The 18,496-nt window shown below is 35.6% G+C and overlaps 2 protein-coding genes across 2 annotated transcripts; one reads left to right on the top strand and one right to left on the bottom strand.

The window, feature by feature from the left end:
• Positions 1 to 2,839: 2,839 nt before the first annotated feature.
• On the top strand, positions 2,840 to 5,872 carry LOC126627807 (transcription factor SPEECHLESS-like). Its single transcript, XM_050297358.1, has 3 exons — positions 2,840 to 3,652; positions 4,048 to 4,695; positions 5,386 to 5,872. Exons 1-3 carry the CDS (start codon positions 3,170 to 3,172, stop codon positions 5,449 to 5,451), a joined length of 1,197 nt encoding a protein of 398 aa, XP_050153315.1. The 5' UTR covers positions 2,840 to 3,169; the 3' UTR covers positions 5,452 to 5,872.
• An 895-nt stretch (positions 5,873 to 6,767) lies between these two features.
• Positions 6,768 to 8,999, bottom strand: LOC126627808 (probable WRKY transcription factor 53). The gene is made up of 3 exons (XM_050297359.1): positions 8,225 to 8,999; positions 8,006 to 8,134; positions 6,768 to 7,578 (listed from the first exon to the last, which is right to left on the bottom strand). Exons 1-3 carry the CDS (start codon positions 8,548 to 8,550, stop codon positions 7,005 to 7,007), a joined length of 1,029 nt encoding a protein of 342 aa, XP_050153316.1. The 5' UTR covers positions 8,551 to 8,999; the 3' UTR covers positions 6,768 to 7,004.
• Positions 9,000 to 18,496: the final 9,497 nt, after the last annotated feature.

Below are 18,496 nucleotides of genomic sequence, written 5' to 3' on the forward strand. Positions count from 1 at the left end.
ACAAGTTTAATTTGTATAGTTTCGTTTTTTTGGTCACCAGGTGACCATAGATTTACGGTCACTCACGTTTATACCAAAGATTAAAATTAAAACATTAAAAGCACATTGTTTATTCTCCATTCTTGATATCAAATGCCTATAGGTAATTGACTATACATTTCCCTCATTATCAAGTCAGGAAAATAAGACATATAAAGGTTAATTACAAAAACGCATGAAATAAGACCAATCCATATAAACAAGCACATCTACAAGAATGAGTAAAGATTTCGTTTTCTTCTAAGGCCAACCTAAGAACCAGCTTCATATAGATTTGTCCAAACAGGTATGCAGAACATGCTATTTAAAGTAGTGCGGTTCCAAATTCTACGGTCAGATAGGTATGCAGTGTTCTACAGATACCATTACTATGTACACATATTTTACTGTTTTACATCAATATCAAGATTCCATGGGTGAATTGTAAGTAAAGGAAATGAAAAGAGGAAGGATGGAATACACACACACACATATATAGAGAGTATGTAACAAGAAGAAAGATTCTATGGCTTAACTTGTTCTGACTTAAACACAGTAATATATATATATATATATAGAGAGAGAGAGAGAGAGAGAGAGAGAGAGAGAGAGAGAGAAAAGGTTTATCCAAAACTACTAGTACAAGGTCATATGTTAGACTCTCTCTACATAGTTTTATATTAAAGGTATGAAACGTCGTGAACATGGTGAACTCATTCCCCTAATTACAGAGAGAGAGAGAGAGAGAGAGAGAGAGAGAGAGAGGTTGTTGAGGGTGGTAAATGTGAAAATTGATGGGTGATAACCTACAATTGGACTCATATGGAGGAGGGAAGTAAATGTGATAAATCAAATTATAGGGTACACACAGAACCACATAAATGAAACGCGCACACTCCCATGCTATAACTTGCAATTACTTCCCTTCCCCTATGTCACTCACCCTTCCCGGCCACCATGCATTGCAATTTGCACAAACTTGCAGTTTCACACTGACGAGTGACGTATTGTATTTTACTTTTGTGAACTTTTTCAGACAACTTAGACATTATGTACTGATTTAAGATGAACTTTATTGAACTAATTAGTTTTAACATATAGCAGCATGTTCGAACTTTCCAATTGCTTGGAGCAGGATGGGCAGGTTAATTGCATTAGCAGTACTCGAAGTTTAAATCCTAATGTTTAACCTAACTTATTTAATTCCTTATGACATGACTTAAGATTTCTCCTCCTTGGTTGTAATCCTTTATTTTATCGTTTTGTCTCTGAAATAAAAAAACATATTGCCGCGTGCAGAGTTAAAGAGAAGAAGAAGAAGGTGTACAATATGTCAATATCTAAGAATGGTTGAAATTGATTTGGATTTCATCGTAGGCACGGAGATGCCGTGTCTGAACGTACATTGAAAGCCTACATTTCAATTCGCCCATATAATATTAATATAATTAGGAAAACAAGTTGCAGATCGATTCTCTCAAATATATGTCCTCATCACCATCATCTGAAACTGGACCGGTCTCTCTATGGCTGCCTGCTGGCTGCTGTGGCCTGTTGTTGTGAGCCTGCAGGCCTGTCCTTTATTCATTTATTTCCGCTCTTTTCTTTCTCAAACACATGTATTTGTTCAATTTGTCCCATTTTACAGATTCCTATAATTTCTGTAATATTATAGATCGATATATTCGTACAAAATGTTGGGTATGAACTTTTGCCTAGCTATATAAAACAGTAGTTTAATGCAGACCCCATCATGCACCGAAAAAGAACCCAAGAAGACCAATTAAGCTACTTATATTACTGTATGTCTTAAACCGTGATTCTTAAACCCTAATTAATCCTAATTTGTTTCAGTTTATATCTAATTTTCTTTTTAAATTGGTTAATGTTGGTACGTTTTCTGAAGTACGGATCATAACTAATTTATATCACTGTTGTCTATATTTATTTCAAGAACTAATTCCATCAGTATTTATTTAGTTTCAAGTCAATGTTAGAAATATTAATGAACGATGAACAATTGACTAATGATGATGATCAATTCATCGCTGCCTCTCTGACCAACACTGGGATATATAGTACTATTGCTTTTGGGCGGAGAGGTCAATAGTTCTCAGAGGAACATTCAGCATAGATAACTAGAACAATATTCACACTTCTTTTCTTTCTCCCCTCCCGATAATGAAAGAATCAAAGTCCTTAAATTGATTCCTGACTTTTTAGAATTTTCTGCTGCCACCTCTGGTAAATTCACAATATTATTATGTCATTATTTTCAAATACGTATTATGCAACCCTACCAGTGCCATAAATTACTATAGACCATATTCATTCGACTCTGAAACATATTTCTACAAAAATTGAAACAATCTGAAAAGAAAAAAAAACCTAAACCCTAATGCAGCTTGCACCGAAACCCTAGCTTATAACTTCACATACCCCCAAGGCCTAGGTTTTCCAACGTTCGGAACATTGATTAATTAATTGATACATTTGATTATAAATTGAGAAACCCTAGCTACCTGACAAGTTACTGTGTAATTATACAACATCAATGGTTTTGTAGTAACCCTAATGAATGACATATATACACCACGATTTTTGTCATCTTCCATTTATAGCAAGTTAAACTGAAGAATCCACATTACTAACAGGGAAAATCCCAATTTTACCCAAGTCGACAATTATTTAATCTGTTTTTTTTTTTAATATTATGTATTCATATAATTTCTTGGGATTCTGTGTTCCATTGGTGCCTCCTTGATTTCTGTACAAGATCCACGCAGACATAAATCTAACGGTTGAATCAGAACCAAGAAAATTGAATAGGAATTAACCTCTCTCTCTCTCTCTCTCTCTCTCATGCACAGTACTGCAACCAAGCAAGCCAGAGCCAAAAGCCAAAGCCCATGCATGATAAAAATGAAAAACAGAGAGATGATGGTGATGGTTTAGTCCCTTTCACCTGAGCCTCTCTTATTTACTTCTTTTCGTATACTTAGCTACCACTACATATTCCATACATACTTTCTCTTGATCTTGACAATCCCTCCCCCCCTCACTTTTCGTCTTTTTGCCTTTTGTTAGCTTCTTGTTCCTTTTCTTTTGTTTTTTTTTTGGCCAACCAAAGCTATATATCCAGCCACCATAGATGGCCATGGAAGATCACGACCGTTCATCTGATTTTCTCGAAGAACATGAGCAGTACTGCTACAGCGATACCAATTGTAACTTGGGAACTCCGGGGGATGATCTTTTTAGCATATTACAGAGCTTAGATGATCATGGGTTTGGAGGAGGAGGCGGCGGAGTCGTAGACTTTCCTTCCCCGTTAGCTTCAGCACCATTCGATGATGACCAACTACTTGCTGTTTTTAGCTCATCACCAAAAGACCTCTCCTCCTCAGCTGATAAAACCGAGTTTGATGAAACTAACTCTCCACCCAAAACCAAGAGACTCAAGCTCTCATCAGCTGCCACCCCCACCGCCACTGCCACCACAACAACCACAAATTCTTCAGATCAGGATGGAGGGCGGATGTCTCATATAACGGTGGAGCGCAACCGCAGAAAGCAAATGAACGACCACTTGACTGTCTTGCGCTCTCTTATGCCTTGTTTCTATGTTAAACGAGTCAGTATCCTGCCTTCTATTTTATTTGGGTGATATTTTTGCAGTGACAAACTGCCAATAAACAATAACAGCTCCCATTTTCTTTTTCTTCTTTTTTTCCGGCATATGTTTCGTACCTTCACCATCAACCTCAAACTTAAAAGAAAAAAGTAGAAACACAGCACTATTGAGTATTAAGTTATTAACTAAGCATGAAGTGATTCATCTTATTTAATAAAATTTTCCTTGCACCGTCGATGTATTCTTAAAAAAAAAAGAACAAACAAATTATTCTTCTTTTTTCCATCCTTTTTCAAATGCGTATGATATATATATATATATATGAATTGTTTAGTGCAATTGTATGTATGTATATATATATTGTACCTAATTTTTTGGCTTAATTGATTCCTCAGGGAGATCAAGCATCAATCATTGGAGGGGTGGTTGATTACATCAATGAGCTGCAGCAAGTTCTTCAATCACTTGAAGCCAAAAAGCAACGAAAAGCATACAGCTGTGAAGTGTTAAGCAGCCCTAGGTTGCAGCAGGTTTCAAGTCCAAGGCCACCTGGTCCCTCACCACCAGTTCTCAGCCCTAGAAAGCCACCTCTCAGCCCTAGGCTCGGCGGCAGCAGCTTACCACCCATCAGCCCAAGAACTCCACAACCCACCAGCCCTTATAAGTCCACGGCAGCCAGGACAATATTGCAACAACCACAAATATTACCTGCAGCTGCTAATATTATTAGTAATTATCTGATTTCTAATCCAACAATGGCTGCTAGCTCATCACTTGAGCCATCCCCTACTTCTTCAAGTGCTACTTCCTCTATTAATAATAGTGTCGACAATCTGAACGAGCTTTTTGCCAACTCCAAGTCCGCCATTGCGGACGTGGAGGTGAAATTTTCCGGTCCAAATGTTCTTTTGAAAACAGTGTCTCCTCCGATACCCGGACAGGCTCTCAAAATCATTTCCGCTCTTGAAGACCTTTCGCTTGAAATTCTCCATGTCAGTGTCACCACCGTTGACGAAACCATGCTTAATTCCTTCACCATCAAGGTATTTTATTTTCATTTTACTTAAATACATGATTGATTAACTTTTTTACTTTCGTTAATAAGTTACTAGTTTTAGATTTGGTTTAAAAATATTTGCTTAGCAAACCAACCCTGTCAGACTTTTGTATTAAAGAGATGTGCTACATTGGTTGCGGGTGATGTCAGCCATTGATGCATTGTGATATATCCACTTCTATTAGTAGTTGACAATCACCCCCAACATGATATTAGTGGCTAATAGACACCAACAACATCGTAATGTGTGTTAACTACCTGGAAATACAATATAAAAACTAAAGCAATCGACATATCTAAACCTTGAAATAGTAAAATGTTAAATGCATAGAGGGTATTATCACTTTTACCAGATCATATGATATGTAAATATATGTTTGCTAGCTAGCTAGTTGCCATGGACATCATCTCACATTGTACTATACTTGCAGTAATTTCATTTCATGTTTTACAGATAAATCAGCGATATATGTGTACTCCGTTGGACCGTACGTGTATGATTTTAAAAAGTGTTGAAAACTAGGGCATCTTTCACTTTCAGACATTGATTTTCTAGCTACCAAGTACAGATGTATATATTAAAAAAGGGATTGTTTGAATAATGGGGTGACTAAATTGTGATTTTATTGAAGCTAGCTGCTAATGATTGGTATGTGCTTTCTTGCTTTCTTGCTAGATTGGAATTGAATGCCAACTTAGTGCCGAGGAACTCGCTCACCAAATCCAGCAAACATTCTGCTAATTGAGTCTCCTAGCTTGAGAATTTTATAGTGCTTCGAAGTATTTTATACATTGAAAATTTTAATCGTTAGATCTTTAATTATTATATTTTTAATCAACGATCTAACAATTAAAAGTTCCAAAATATAGAATATCCCGGAGTACACTAAAATATCCCACGGTAGATATCATATTTCATCAGTCGATCAAAATTGCCCTAACTCCAACTCTCTATTTGTCTCTCATCTCCGAAATGGTGCTACTAAATAGAATGTGGAAAGCCATGCATTTTGCCATATTCTTATTAACCAATGTAATTGTAGATCAGTAATAACTTTGTTTTACTTTTAGCTAGCCTAGCTAGGGTAACCCTTTGTAATTTTCAATTAAGCAATCTCAAGGTCTTATTTCATGTATACATACATGCATGAATTTTAATTTCACATTTCTTTTTTATTAATGAACGAAAAAGCTACATGTGGATGTGAATATATTGTCCATGCATGGATACTACTCCTTGGATCTGATAATTAATTTCCAAACAAGAAAGAAGGAAGTTATATAACTTCTTCTTGCTTCTACTTATGGAAAGTATTTAATTACTAATGTTATATAATGAGACTTGACATTCTCCTATATAGCTAAGTCTTAAACATTATCATCTGGCATAACCAATTCACTTGTGCTATAAAACATGAATTAGTTTTAATGTTCCATAAAGTATAAACTCACTGTCACACATATTATTGTAAAACGCAAATTAATTTACATCGTGTTTACCCCTTTCTTTCAACTTCATTTTTTTGAAATTAAATGATGGGTACTAGACTTCTAGTACTATAACCATTTGTTGAGAGTAGGTCAAAATCAAATGCAACGAAGACGAAGATGTGAGACCCTTATGTTATGTATCCATATAAAGATCTTTGCCTATAAGTTGGACATCGTTTTCCCTCCAAATCAAACTAAATTCTAGTTTGTAGCGCTAGGTGGCTCATGATTACCAAACCCTAAAAGAATAGACATGTATACAAGAACATTGTAACACACATCAATAAAGTGGGGCAAATTGTTACAAGTTCCATTGGTTTTTTTCATCTGAGATGCCTCTTTTGGTTAACAACATGTTTTGAGGCTGGGAAGTATATATTTGTATGCATACATTATTCGTCCTTCTATATGCAAAGTTCGAATCTCCCTGTAGTTTGGTTTAGAATAAAATATCCTTCAAATAAAAGGAAAAGAGATACTGGGCCAAACCTAGCTACACTCTGCAATGGGCCTCTGCATGAGTCGATTTAGATATCACTCCTGATTCGGCCCTTAATAAAAAAGATATAGAAAAAAAATTTATTCAGTTTGTTTATCTGAATAAAATTGGAAAAGTTACATCTGTTTTCTTTTTTCCCTAAATGGAACATATATCAAACAGCTTAACAGATGTTACACTACACAACCTTCTAATGTTTCTCACTGATGCTACGAAGAAAATATACCTAAAATTCAAAATGCTTATTTCAAATTTTATATGCTAATTAATTTCCCTCACTTTCTGTATTGTGGGAGCCTATGAAATTAGGAAAAGAACCCTGGACCGTCAAATGAGAAGTTGGGGAACAAGTGATCATCCTGACCAAATGGGAAATCCAAACCAACACTTGGAGAGTTGGCAGCTGAAGTTGCAGGCGAGATTATATCTCCACTCTGAAAATTTTGTTCAGCTCCAAAACCCTGCTGAGACATTGAGAAATAGTTTGTTCCTGAAGTTGTAGGTCCCGCAAAGGGAGGAGAAAAACTTCCCAGATAATTGTTGTTCAGTGGTGAGGGATTGTTGAAGGAGGGGAACAGTTCCTCGCTAATGTCTAACCCTTCACTAATGACTCTGAGGCCTTCCGGTATGTTTAAGAGCATGTTTTGTTGCGAATGTTGCTGATTTTGTTGAGATTCCACTAGGTTATTCTGCGGTTCCGTCCTTTCGGGCGGCAACGGTGACGGTGAAGGGGGAGTACTTGTGCCGGGAGAGGCTTGTGTACATGTGTGCCTTCCTCTGTATGTAATTTCGAAGATCGTTGGGTCTTCGTCGGAACGTTGGACTTGCTTTGTGGCAAAACAGTCCTGGACGTTTCGGTGAGTGCACCGGTAGTAGCCTCTGCCAAGGTGAACAAATCTAATGTTATGCACTTGCATGAAGTTTTTTGGTCGACGGTTCAGTTGACCAGTCATAAAGGGTAACAAATTGTTCAAATGATCAAGTCATGCTATCTTATATTTACTATATAGAGCTTCTTGTAATTTAACTTGTGTGGACAATTTTAGTCGTCATTATCTTACATGATTGTATAAGAAAGAAGAATACTCGTGAAATTGTTGAATATCATTTTTCTATCTGTCTGTCTCATCACATGACAGTCATTTGATGAGAAAGATATGATGAAAATGACATAGAGATCTGGAATATACAATAGAGATAACTAAGTTTTCCTTGCCAGAAAGAGACTTGTTAATGTCATAGCAATTGAAGTATATAATTGTAGTTAATTTGAAGAAATGTATGAAGAAAATGTAAAGTCCTATACCTTGGATATCTGGCTCCAAGTATGTCCTTCTGGCCATACTTTCTCCAACTAAATCCATCATCAAGAGGCCCCTCAAGCCTCATACCAGATGAAACTCTTATTTGTTGTGTCCACCTTGGCAGAGTTTTCCTGCAACATTCACGAAAATTCAAAATGACCACCAATGAACGTCACCTTAAGTACGAAAACATAATCACGAAAATCTCTTTCTATATTAACCTCTTCCTAGAGGAATCTTTGTTGTCGTGGTCGGAGTCCTCACTCCAGGGGCTTCCATTTAGTGAATGGGGCGGAGACTCAACCATTCGAGTTGCGACATGACCTGTGGGCTGTTGTTGCTCACACCCTGAGGGTGAGCCGATAGAGTTCAGAATGGAGAGCGCCTTTTCGTACGATAGTACGATCTTTTGAACAAGCAGTTCCCGGGTTCCATGAGAGGAAGATGGAGCGTTGAGATCGATCTGTAGCTGCCTAGCCAGCTCCCTCCCTTGTGCTAGCTCATTTACAAGACTCCTTTGCTCCCAATGTATATTGCAGTTCTCCATCTGTTAACAGTAGCACATGAGAGATACAGGAACAAAGTTATCTGTCAAGATTTCGGGGTCGGGCCAACGGGAAATATAACAAAAACAAGAACTGGGTTTCCAATCGGAGACGGAAACAACCAAAACAAGAAGGGGGAGACAGATTTGTGTGAAGCGTAACTGCGTAACTAAGCTGAGTTTTCGTGTTTTGGATTCGTGTGTGTAATGACCGATTAGTGAGATGGGAAGAATCTGATGGTGGAAAATTGATGAGGAAGGAGAGGGAGAGATGGTTATGGGGATTTAAGGGAAGGTTGTTTTTGAATCAAAAGAAAGTGAGGGAAAGAAATCGAGAAGTTTGACTGAGAAGATCCGAGTGGAATTTCTTCATGGGAGACCAGTCTTTGGTCATAGGAATTAGGGGGTTCAAAGTTTAGAGCAAGAGGAGGAAGTCGAGTTGCTGACCGTTTCAGCCTTCATGTGCTTTTCCCTTCCCATAAGCTACAGCTAAACACCAAAATTATATATCTCAACATCTCACTTTGTGATTTGATGATTTTGAATAGGAGGGAAATGAAAGAGAGTCAACGACTAAGCAAAAGAGGTAGGAGGAAGACCAGAGAATCTTCAAACCTAGTTCCGCGTTGTTACTACTACAACCATTCTACTAAGTTAATTACAAAATTACCCTTGAATTTTAGTAGGTTATTTTGCCCCTTCCTTACGCTCTGTTAAACAGGAGAGGTATAGCTATGGTCAGGTATTCTTTGATTATTTATTTTTAGTAGAATGAATTGTTTTTTGACCCAAAAACTACTAAAAAAACACATGTTAAAAATAATATTTATTATATCATGTTGCTTATTGTCGATTTTCCTGTAGTGAAACTTTTTTATGGTTTAGTCAGTTTAAATCGTCCTCACTTTTTTCAAATAATTTTTCAAAATTTATTATAATTGAGAAAATGGTTCTAAACTATAACAATAATTTAGAAGAAAGAGTTTCGAATCCAGAACACATAAATAAAAAGCTAACATTTTATCCATTATGATATTAGACCACATGTTCTCGTTAAAAGAGACTAAGCCAACCAAAATGATAGATTAGATTTGTTTGTTTGGCCCATTTTTTAGCATATATGCCTACTCTCAAACATAAGTGGACGCGTGCCAAGAGATGAAGAGCATTCTAGTCGTCACGTGCTACTCTATTAACGTTTGTAACAATACACTTTCTATCCTTAACAATCACACTTTTCAAAAGTTTATGAGCTAATTTGAGACAAAATAAAAGGACCAAAGCCGAAAACTCGAGAGTTTAGGGGGCAAATAAGAAAAAAAAAAGTGAAATACACATGACATCAGCTTCAAAACTTTGCTTACGTTAACCATGCAAATTGTTTAAGATCTCCAATATTGGAAGAGACAAGAGGCTTAGACCCAAAACCCAACACAAAACTCGATAATCTAATAATTTAAGAAAAATTAATGAAAAATATTTGAAAACTTTAAGTTTTAACGATAAGAACAAAATAAAAGGTAAAGTGAATATTATCAGGGTTGACTTTTTAGTGTAAAAATATGATTTTTCGTTAAAATAAATAGTACCGGAAGCTTTTCGTTAAAGCTCTCAATAATTTAATGGTTGATAATTTGATTAATTAAGTGTTAAAAACAGTCAAATTGCCAAGAACCAGCTACTAGCTAGCGTATTTTTAGTGCCTTATTATTAGTGAAGAACGGTCGGTCGCGTAACATACTTAAGCTTAGTATAATAATCTTTCTTTCCTTTAATTGTGTTGATATTCATAAGATTTACGGAAAGTTAGAAACTAGGCAATTTTCCCAACTAAGAAAAAGCAAATAATTTAGTCTCCCGTCCTCACACGTTGAGCAAGCGAGCGTGTTGACAGTTGAAACATGGATGCATGCATGGTTAATTTGAACATGTTTTGTAACAAACAAGAGCACTAATTTTGTTTAGTATTTGATAAATAGGGAACTTTTAATCACTACGGAGTGCCCCGATGGTTGAGAATGAATTCCAGGTTTGTATTTCACACGGCCTGTTTTAGGTTAAATTCCTAACATCGGTAAATCATACGATGGTGATCAGAAAAAGACTGAAATGTCACTGTGAGTCTTTTCGGTCTCCAAAATAGTAGATTGGCTTGACGAAGTAATGAACTAATCCCTTTAAAAAAAAATAAACAGGGAACGTTTAAGATAATCAAGATTACACATGGGATATAATCATTAATTAAGTTCAAGTAGAATCTGTTTTTATGGAATATTTTATGTGGGATCTGATCGATCGGTTCTAGGTCAGATACGCAAAACTTCTTTTATTGTTATGTTTAAGCTAGTGTGACATTATTTTAAGGTTTGGAAATTGGAACTTCTAGTTCAGCCAACACGTTTTGTAAGGTGAGGTACCAACCCAAAAGATTGAAAAACAAAGAACAACTTTTAAACTTTTGTTTTGTTTCCTTGTTTTATGGATATTGTTACCCAAAAGATTGAAAAACAAAGAACAACTTTTAAACTTTTGTTTTGTTTCCTTGTATTATGGATATTGAAAGTTGGAAACTAACAAAGTATCCCCCCCTAGATTTTTACCGACAAATCGTCTCATCATATCCATAGTTAATAGTCAAAATAGTAGTATACATATATTATATACAAATCATCTCATCATATCAATAGTTGATTTGATAAACAATAGTAATATTTAAGAATAAGGTTGTATCGTGATAGGTTGTTGAAATTGCACCTTCCAATTAAAATGGTAATTGAAATAGAAAATTGATCAATTCCTTAAAATGGGTCTTGCATAATAATTTAGTCATTCCACTAACTATCCGTTAACTTTCTATTAGTATGTTGATATGGCAAACGAATAGATTCTATTTATTTAATTGTGTGATGCCACATGGAATAATTATTCATATTTTTAAAGATTTAGAAATTAAAATTGACAAAACTAAAAATAAATAAGTAAAAAAAATTAAAAACATAAAGCATCATGCTCCTTGTCTTTAATGAGCAGCATCTCCTTGAAGAGGTACATCCATTCGGAAAGGGATCCTCTCCGGATCCCTTCATCTTAATTCATCAAATTAGGGGATCTGTGTCGTTGAAATTTGATCTAACGGTTACAAATAGAGATCTACTTTAAAAGTTATAATAACTTTAGTTATTAGATTAAATTTCAACGGCACAAATTTCCCGATTTTGTGGATTAGGAGGAAGAGATCATGAGATGATCCCTTTCCCATCCATTTGCATAGGCTCCACCGAGGCACAGAGGTACTCGTGAGATTGATTGTAGCTCAACCTAGTTTTTGGGAGTAGAATTCTCTCCATTCTTCTTTTCTTTTCTCCTCTCATATTTTTCACTTTGTCTTTTTTTCTCTACAAAATTCATATAAAATGTTGACGTGACTTAATTTTAACCGTTCAAATCGAAAATGAGGGAAGAAAAGAGGAAAATGAGAGGAGAGAATCTTTTTTTTTTTTTTTGGGCGAAAAAAATAAAGTTAGAAACTCCGCACTATCTTCTACGCTCGGTCGAAATCTGTGGACTAGGCAACCAATTCAAACTCTTAATTTTGAGGAGGAATTGCCATGTTTTTTTATCAAATATTCTTACATCACCATCAAACTCCATATTCCCTTTTGGAAGAGAAAAAGTCAAAATAAGGTTTTTTAGGTTGAAATTGAAACTTCGAAAAAATAAGGTTGAAATTGAAACATTTTTCAGATTTTTCCAGTTGAAGATTGGTTATAGGATGGAAATTTGTTATTGGATTTGCAGCAATTTTGAAGCTCTCGAGCTTTCTTCCATAGAGAGAAAGAACGTTGAATAGTTTGCAAAAAGAATTAGCAAGTTTTAACAAAATTAGTTTTTATGGCTAATCCACATGGCACCTTGTGATTGGATATGTTACTTACTCATGTGTCACATCAGCACAATAACAGAAAATTTGACAGAAAGCTAACGAAGGACAAAATGGATTTGTGAGAACAATTTTCAAAGATCAAATTGATGAATTTTCTATAACATTGCTACAACATAGTAAGGTTGTTTGAGATCATTGATATAGTTATAGTATTATTTGACATCTTTTCCACTTCTATTTTCTCAATTTCCAAGTAATTGAGACGCGTATACTACAATTTGCGCAGAATTTAGAGAACATAAGGCCATTTCCAACCGAATGGTCCAGAGGGCCAGAGGGCCGAAAATAGCCCTTAAACCGTCTCCAACCAAGGGCTAGGCCAGAGGGCTTGGGAATTTGGGAGGGCCCCACGAAATTTCAAAAGGCCAAAGGGCCAAAGGGCTGGCTGCTTTCGGCCAGCCAGCCAGCCCCAGGCTGGCTATTTTTTTTTTTTTTATAGTTTCCTATTGCTGTCGGTTATAACCGACAACATTAAAGAGAAATTCTTTTTTTTTATAGTTTTACTATTAGTGTCGATTATAACCGACACTAATATTTTGAATTTTTTTTAATATAACGACTAGCTGACTCAGCTAGCGTTTGGGTTTTTTTTTTTTTTTTTAAATTTTAAACATTTCTTTTCTTCTATAAATATGGTGAAGTTCTCTCAATTCTTCACTTCATTTGCAATATTTCCTTCTTCAATATTTTTCAATATTTCCTTCAATATATTTCTCAATATTTCCTTCAATATATTTCTCAATATTTCCTTCAATATATTTTCCAATATTTCCTTCATCTATAATATTTGTTTCAATTTTTCAATAATTTCCTTTAATATTTTTTCAATAATTTCCTTCATCTATAATATTTGTTTCAATTTTTCAATATTTCCTTCATCTATAATATTTCTTCACTTCATTTGCAATATTTCCTTCATCTATAATATTTGTTTCAATTTTTCAATAATTTCCTTCAATATTTCCTTCATTTTTAAAAAAAAAAATGGCCTCATCTGCAATGAAAGGTAGGGATTGGACCCGAAAAGAAGATGAAGCTCTTTGCAAGGCTTATAGATGGGTCTCAGAAGATAGTGTGAGGGGGATTTCTCAAACAAGTGAAGGTGTTTGGACTCGTGTGTCCAAAAAATACTTAGAGTTCTACGAATGCACAATTCCACCGAATACCCGAAACCACGAAAGTTGTTCTTCAAGATGGAAGAAACATCTTCATCCAAGTTTGAATAAATGGCATCAAGCACTATTAGCAGCAGCAAGTAGACATGAAAGCGGCGCCAATTATTATGACGAAGTTAGTGTTTTCACAGTTTATTTTAAATGTTTAATTATATTACATTTAATTTTTGTAATTATATGTCATTATATTACATTTAATTTCATGAATTTATTTCCTAAAATTTTTGTAATTATATTTTCTAGGTACGCCAAGCGGAGGAATTGTATATGGAGGGCAGCTCAAAACCCTTTCAATTTCACGGTTGTTGGGAAATTTGTAAAGGGTGGGTGTTATTTGAAGATCCACCTCAACATAGAGTGGATCCTTTGGGAGCTGCATCCCCATCTGTAGATATGAATGAAGATGGATCTCCTACCATTCAACAAACAAGGGTAGAAAATCTGACTCCGTCCGAAAGTTCTTTACCTAGGGCTGTGGGACGAAACAAGGCCCGAAGGTTGAGGGAAAAGGGCAAGGCAAATGCTGATTACGCCGCTCAACATGAAGTGGCGGCCTCATTGCGATTACTGGCGGAGCAAAATGCCCTTAAGGCGGAAGAAAGGAAGTGCAGACATGAAGAACGGACCAAACAAATACAAGAAGAGATGGATGATAAGAATGTGGAAATGAACACTTCGAATTACACTCCAATGAGTAAGGCCTATTTTGATAGGAAAAAAAAGGAAATTATGTCTCGGTGACAATTGTTTACCTCTGACTATCCTCTTACAATGGCGGATGATGAAGATGATGTTGATTATGGATATTAAATTTAAGTCGTTGTAATTTTTAAATTTTAATTTGTAGTTTTTAAATTTAATTTGTAGTTTTTAAATATAAGTTGTTGTTTTTAAATTTAAATAATAAATTATGTTTGGCCTTCGGTTGGAGATGGTTTTTTGTGACAGGGCTAAAACAAGTCATCTGGCCCTCTGGCCCTCGGTTGGAGACAGAGGCAAATATGGCCCTGTATTGTTCATTAAAATATTAATATCTTGAGGAATCTTGGAGAGCCAGAGGGCTAAAATGAGCCATCTGACCAGCCCTCGGTTAGAGATGGCCTAACGTTTATGCTTCTTAAGAGAGTAAAACAATAACTTATGGTCGTTAAACTGCAAGAAATTAAACTGTATAATGTCAAATATTGTATGATAGTTTTTTTTTTTTTTGAACAAAAATACCACATGATAGTTAAAATCAGTAATAGTATTTAAGAACATGCATGTTGGTATAAAACTTGTACCTAACGACTTCTTTTGTTTTGTTTTTTTTTTCTTTGAAAATAGACTAACTAGTGGCTTCGTCACGATAGTTCACTCTTTCGTGGGTCGAGAAGACTCATAAAAGCATTCCAGCCTCCTCCTGATCATCATCGTGCGATTTCCCAACGCTGGAAAGACTTCTCATTTGGTAGTTAAAATCCAATTTCAAGTTATTTTGACTTGATGGTATAATGAGTATGACAATAATAGTAAAAAATCATTAAACATAAGACCTTAAACTTCTTATTTAATATCCAATATATATTCCACTCGTGGTGTGTCTGATTTTTCTTCAACTGATAAGGACGAGAAGAATAAACCCATTACCTTTATATACCTAATATACATGACCACTATGCTGATTAGATTAGCAATATTGTTCATTAATTAGTACTTGACCATGCCAAACATTATTATATCCTCATAGTTATAATTAGTACCTTTGAACTGAAAGAGAAATTTTTTTGTGTATCTGAAGTACTGTTTGGTAGACTAGATGTTATAATATAAGTGGTTGACATTTTTTTTTTAAATATCCAACCATTTGTATTATGATACTTAGTGTACTGAACTGTATTTCCGATACACTGAAAAATCTCTCGAATTGAAACTCCATTTCTATGTATATTTGCTTATAAATGACCCCTGCTATTTTGAGATCATATCTAGTATTCAGAGTTTGCTTGGATTTGGTTTCGCTCTCACGGCCCAAACCAAAATAGTGCTTTACCCCTAGATTTCTAATCAACTATTGCGCCTCAACGCATTTCAAGGAGAACCAGCTAACTCTAGGTCGAGTGGCAATTCACCCTTAACCACAACTCATCCGATGATTCTTCAACATTAGTCGGTTGGGACCTCCACTTAGTTTCACTCAAGCTTTATGCTGATCATGGATAGATCACCTAGGTTTGGGTCCATAAGCAGTTGCAATTGCTCTCTAATGATTTGTTTTCGCTACAGCTCCGGAAGATTCCTTTAATAAAGTCACTGCCTATGAGTTGCTGGGTCATTCTTCAATAGGCACACTATTCATTCAAAACAAAAATTGGACCAAATCCAAAGGTTCAATGATTGGCATAAAAATACTCGAAAAGTGAAGCAAATAGAATGTGATGCCGCGAAAATGGAGAGAAATTGCAGGGTATACATTATATATTGGTGTTTTTTTTTATTTTTTATGGTCAAATATATTGGTGTTTCTGGTTGGTACATGTAGCCGCAATATGTACATGAATGGTGATGGTTATTATGTTCACTTCATTTGGCCAAGTTGTTGACCAAAATCCAAAGGGTTTAGCAGTGTGGAAATAGTAGAACCGCAATGTGACTTTTCCAATACCTTTCTACAAAATTTGTGTCCAAGGGGGATTTATGCTTAGTATAATAAGAAGTTCATCTGTAATCATGGCAATATTACATAATTTTTAGTAAACGAGAGCCAAATTTTAATCCGAAGATGTAAAAATAGCAGACTAGCCATATAATATCGACCAATACTAATGAGCCATCACAGGATCTTGCAAAAATATTATACATATATGTATATATATGGTCTAAGTACTACGACGATTCCACAGGATACAACTTGATCCATTTTATTATATGTCGCATAACTAATTCCCAGATTTGAATGAGTAACAAGCCTGCAGGGCAATCTGCACCATATAAATGAGTACAATAATATGACATATATTTACGATGATGCTGTAAAAGAAACACAAGTAAATAAGATGAAACTGAACAGCTCGTACAGCTCAATTCAAAGGAAGGAGTCGAAAGTGAAGTGACGCAAACCCTAAAAATATCATAAAGATAGACAGAGGTGGATTTTTCTTGGCCTGGCATTTGATAAAGCACTTCTGCTCTCCCCTTCCAAGTGTTAAAAGTTTGCCTCTTGAAGATTGGTGATTGGTTAAACTTAAATATGAAAATCTGCACCTCTTTTTCGGTCCATCATTGTTTTACTTTCTTGAATGATTTACACTAGAGTAACTAACAAATAACCCAGGTATTACATCTCGTTATGCATATGGATTAATTTGTCAAAGTTCTAATTTATTATGGTTACAATAAATTACTTGATATTTTTTTCCGAAGCCTATTGTATCTTACACCATGAAGGATATGACTAATCCCCAATAGGGCTCGGATAGTTTAAAGGCATTTCAGCTCACCTATAGCATCCTCCTACAACTTACAACAAGATAATTACAATAAATTACTTAATATAAGAGATTAACAAAGTGCAAGTGTATTTTTAACGCTAAGGTAATGAAGAGTTTCAGTTCAATATATATGTGGGTTTGTGTAGAGGGTAAATCGTCAAAATGGTCATTGAGATTTGCATAACTCATCACTTTGGTCCCTAAGATTCCAAATCGATAAAAGTGGTCACTGAGATTGTCCACCATCCATCATTTTGGTCATTCTGTTAAAAACTCTGTTAAGTGTCCCGGAGCTCTTGGCCGGAAGTTTGGGCAATTTTCAAAGTTTCGTAACTCAATCGTTTCTTAACCAAATTCGACCCATAATATATCAAAATGAAGATGGGAAGTGTAGAATAAGATTATACTTATTTCAAAGCCCAATGGTTGCCGAATATTTCCGGAAAATAGCCTCAAAGTTGACTGGTCCGAGTGAAAACTTGAAAACTTGCCGGAAACTGGGTAAACGTTAAACGTTCATAACTTCTTCAATACTCAACGAAATCAAGTGATTCAAAAATGAAAATCATACTTCTCGACGAGACGAAGAGAGTAATACCTTTTTAGATGGCTAACTCGCCGTGGTTTGGCTGGAAAACGACTCAAAAGTGGCTAACTCGAGACCAAGATAGCCACTTTCAAGCAGTTTTTCGGCCAAACCACGGCGATTTAGCCATAAAAAAGGTATCATTCTCTTTGTCTCGTCGAGAAGTATGATTTTTATTTTTGAATCACTTGATTTCGTTGAGTATTGAAGAAGTTATGAACGTTTAAAGTTTTCCTAATTTCCGGCGAGTTTTCAAGTTTTCACTCGGACCAGTCAACTTTGAGGCTATTTTTCGGCAATATCCGGAAACCATTGGACTTCGAAATAGGTATAATCTTATTCTACAATTTTCTATCTTCATTTTAATATATTATGGGTCGAATTTGGTTAAGAAACAATTGAGTTACGAAGTTTTGAAAATTGCCCAAACTTCCGGCCAAGAGTTCCGGGACACGAAACGGAATGACCAAAATGATGGATGGTGGACAATCTCAGGGACCACTTTTATCGATTTGGAATCTCAGGGACCAAAGTGATGAGTTATGCAAATCTCAGGGACCATTTTGACGATTTACCCTTTGTGTAGATGATTAGCCCTATTCACTCCCCTCTTCCTTTTTGGGCATCTTAATCTTCACTCACCTCTATAACTAAACTCTTTCCATGTCCCCAACATATATGAAAGCACCATTTCCTTCTTTGATTTGGATTACTCCTGCCAGTGTAAGAGCAACTTCAGCGTTGTAAAGGCCTTTTAGGGCAACTCACTATTGAA

The sequence above is a fragment of the Malus sylvestris genome, chromosome 7, assembly GCF_916048215.2.
Source record: "Malus sylvestris chromosome 7, drMalSylv7.2, whole genome shotgun sequence".
Taxonomy (NCBI): Eukaryota; Viridiplantae; Streptophyta; class Magnoliopsida; order Rosales; family Rosaceae; genus Malus; species Malus sylvestris.

Coding starts and splice junctions, on each gene's coding strand:
- LOC126627807 (XM_050297358.1), top strand. CDS start 3,170: ATGGCCATGGAAGATCACGACCGTTCATCTGATTTTCTCGAAGAACAT. Junction 3,653..4,047: donor CTTGTTTCTATGTTAAACGA/GTCAGTATCCTG, acceptor TTGATTCCTCAG/GGAGATCAAGCATCAATCAT. Junction 4,696..5,385: donor TTAATTCCTTCACCATCAAG/GTATTTTATTTT, acceptor CTTTCTTGCTAG/ATTGGAATTGAATGCCAACT.
- LOC126627808 (XM_050297359.1), bottom strand. CDS start 8,550: ATGGAGAACTGCAATATACATTGGGAGCAAAGGAGTCTTGTAAATGAG. Junction 8,135..8,224: donor AAAGATTCCTCTAGGAAGAG/GTTAATATAGAA, acceptor TGAATGTTGCAG/GAAAACTCTGCCAAGGTGGA. Junction 7,579..8,005: donor CTTGGAGCCAGATATCCAAG/GTATAGGACTTT, acceptor TCACCTTGGCAG/AGGCTACTACCGGTGCACTC.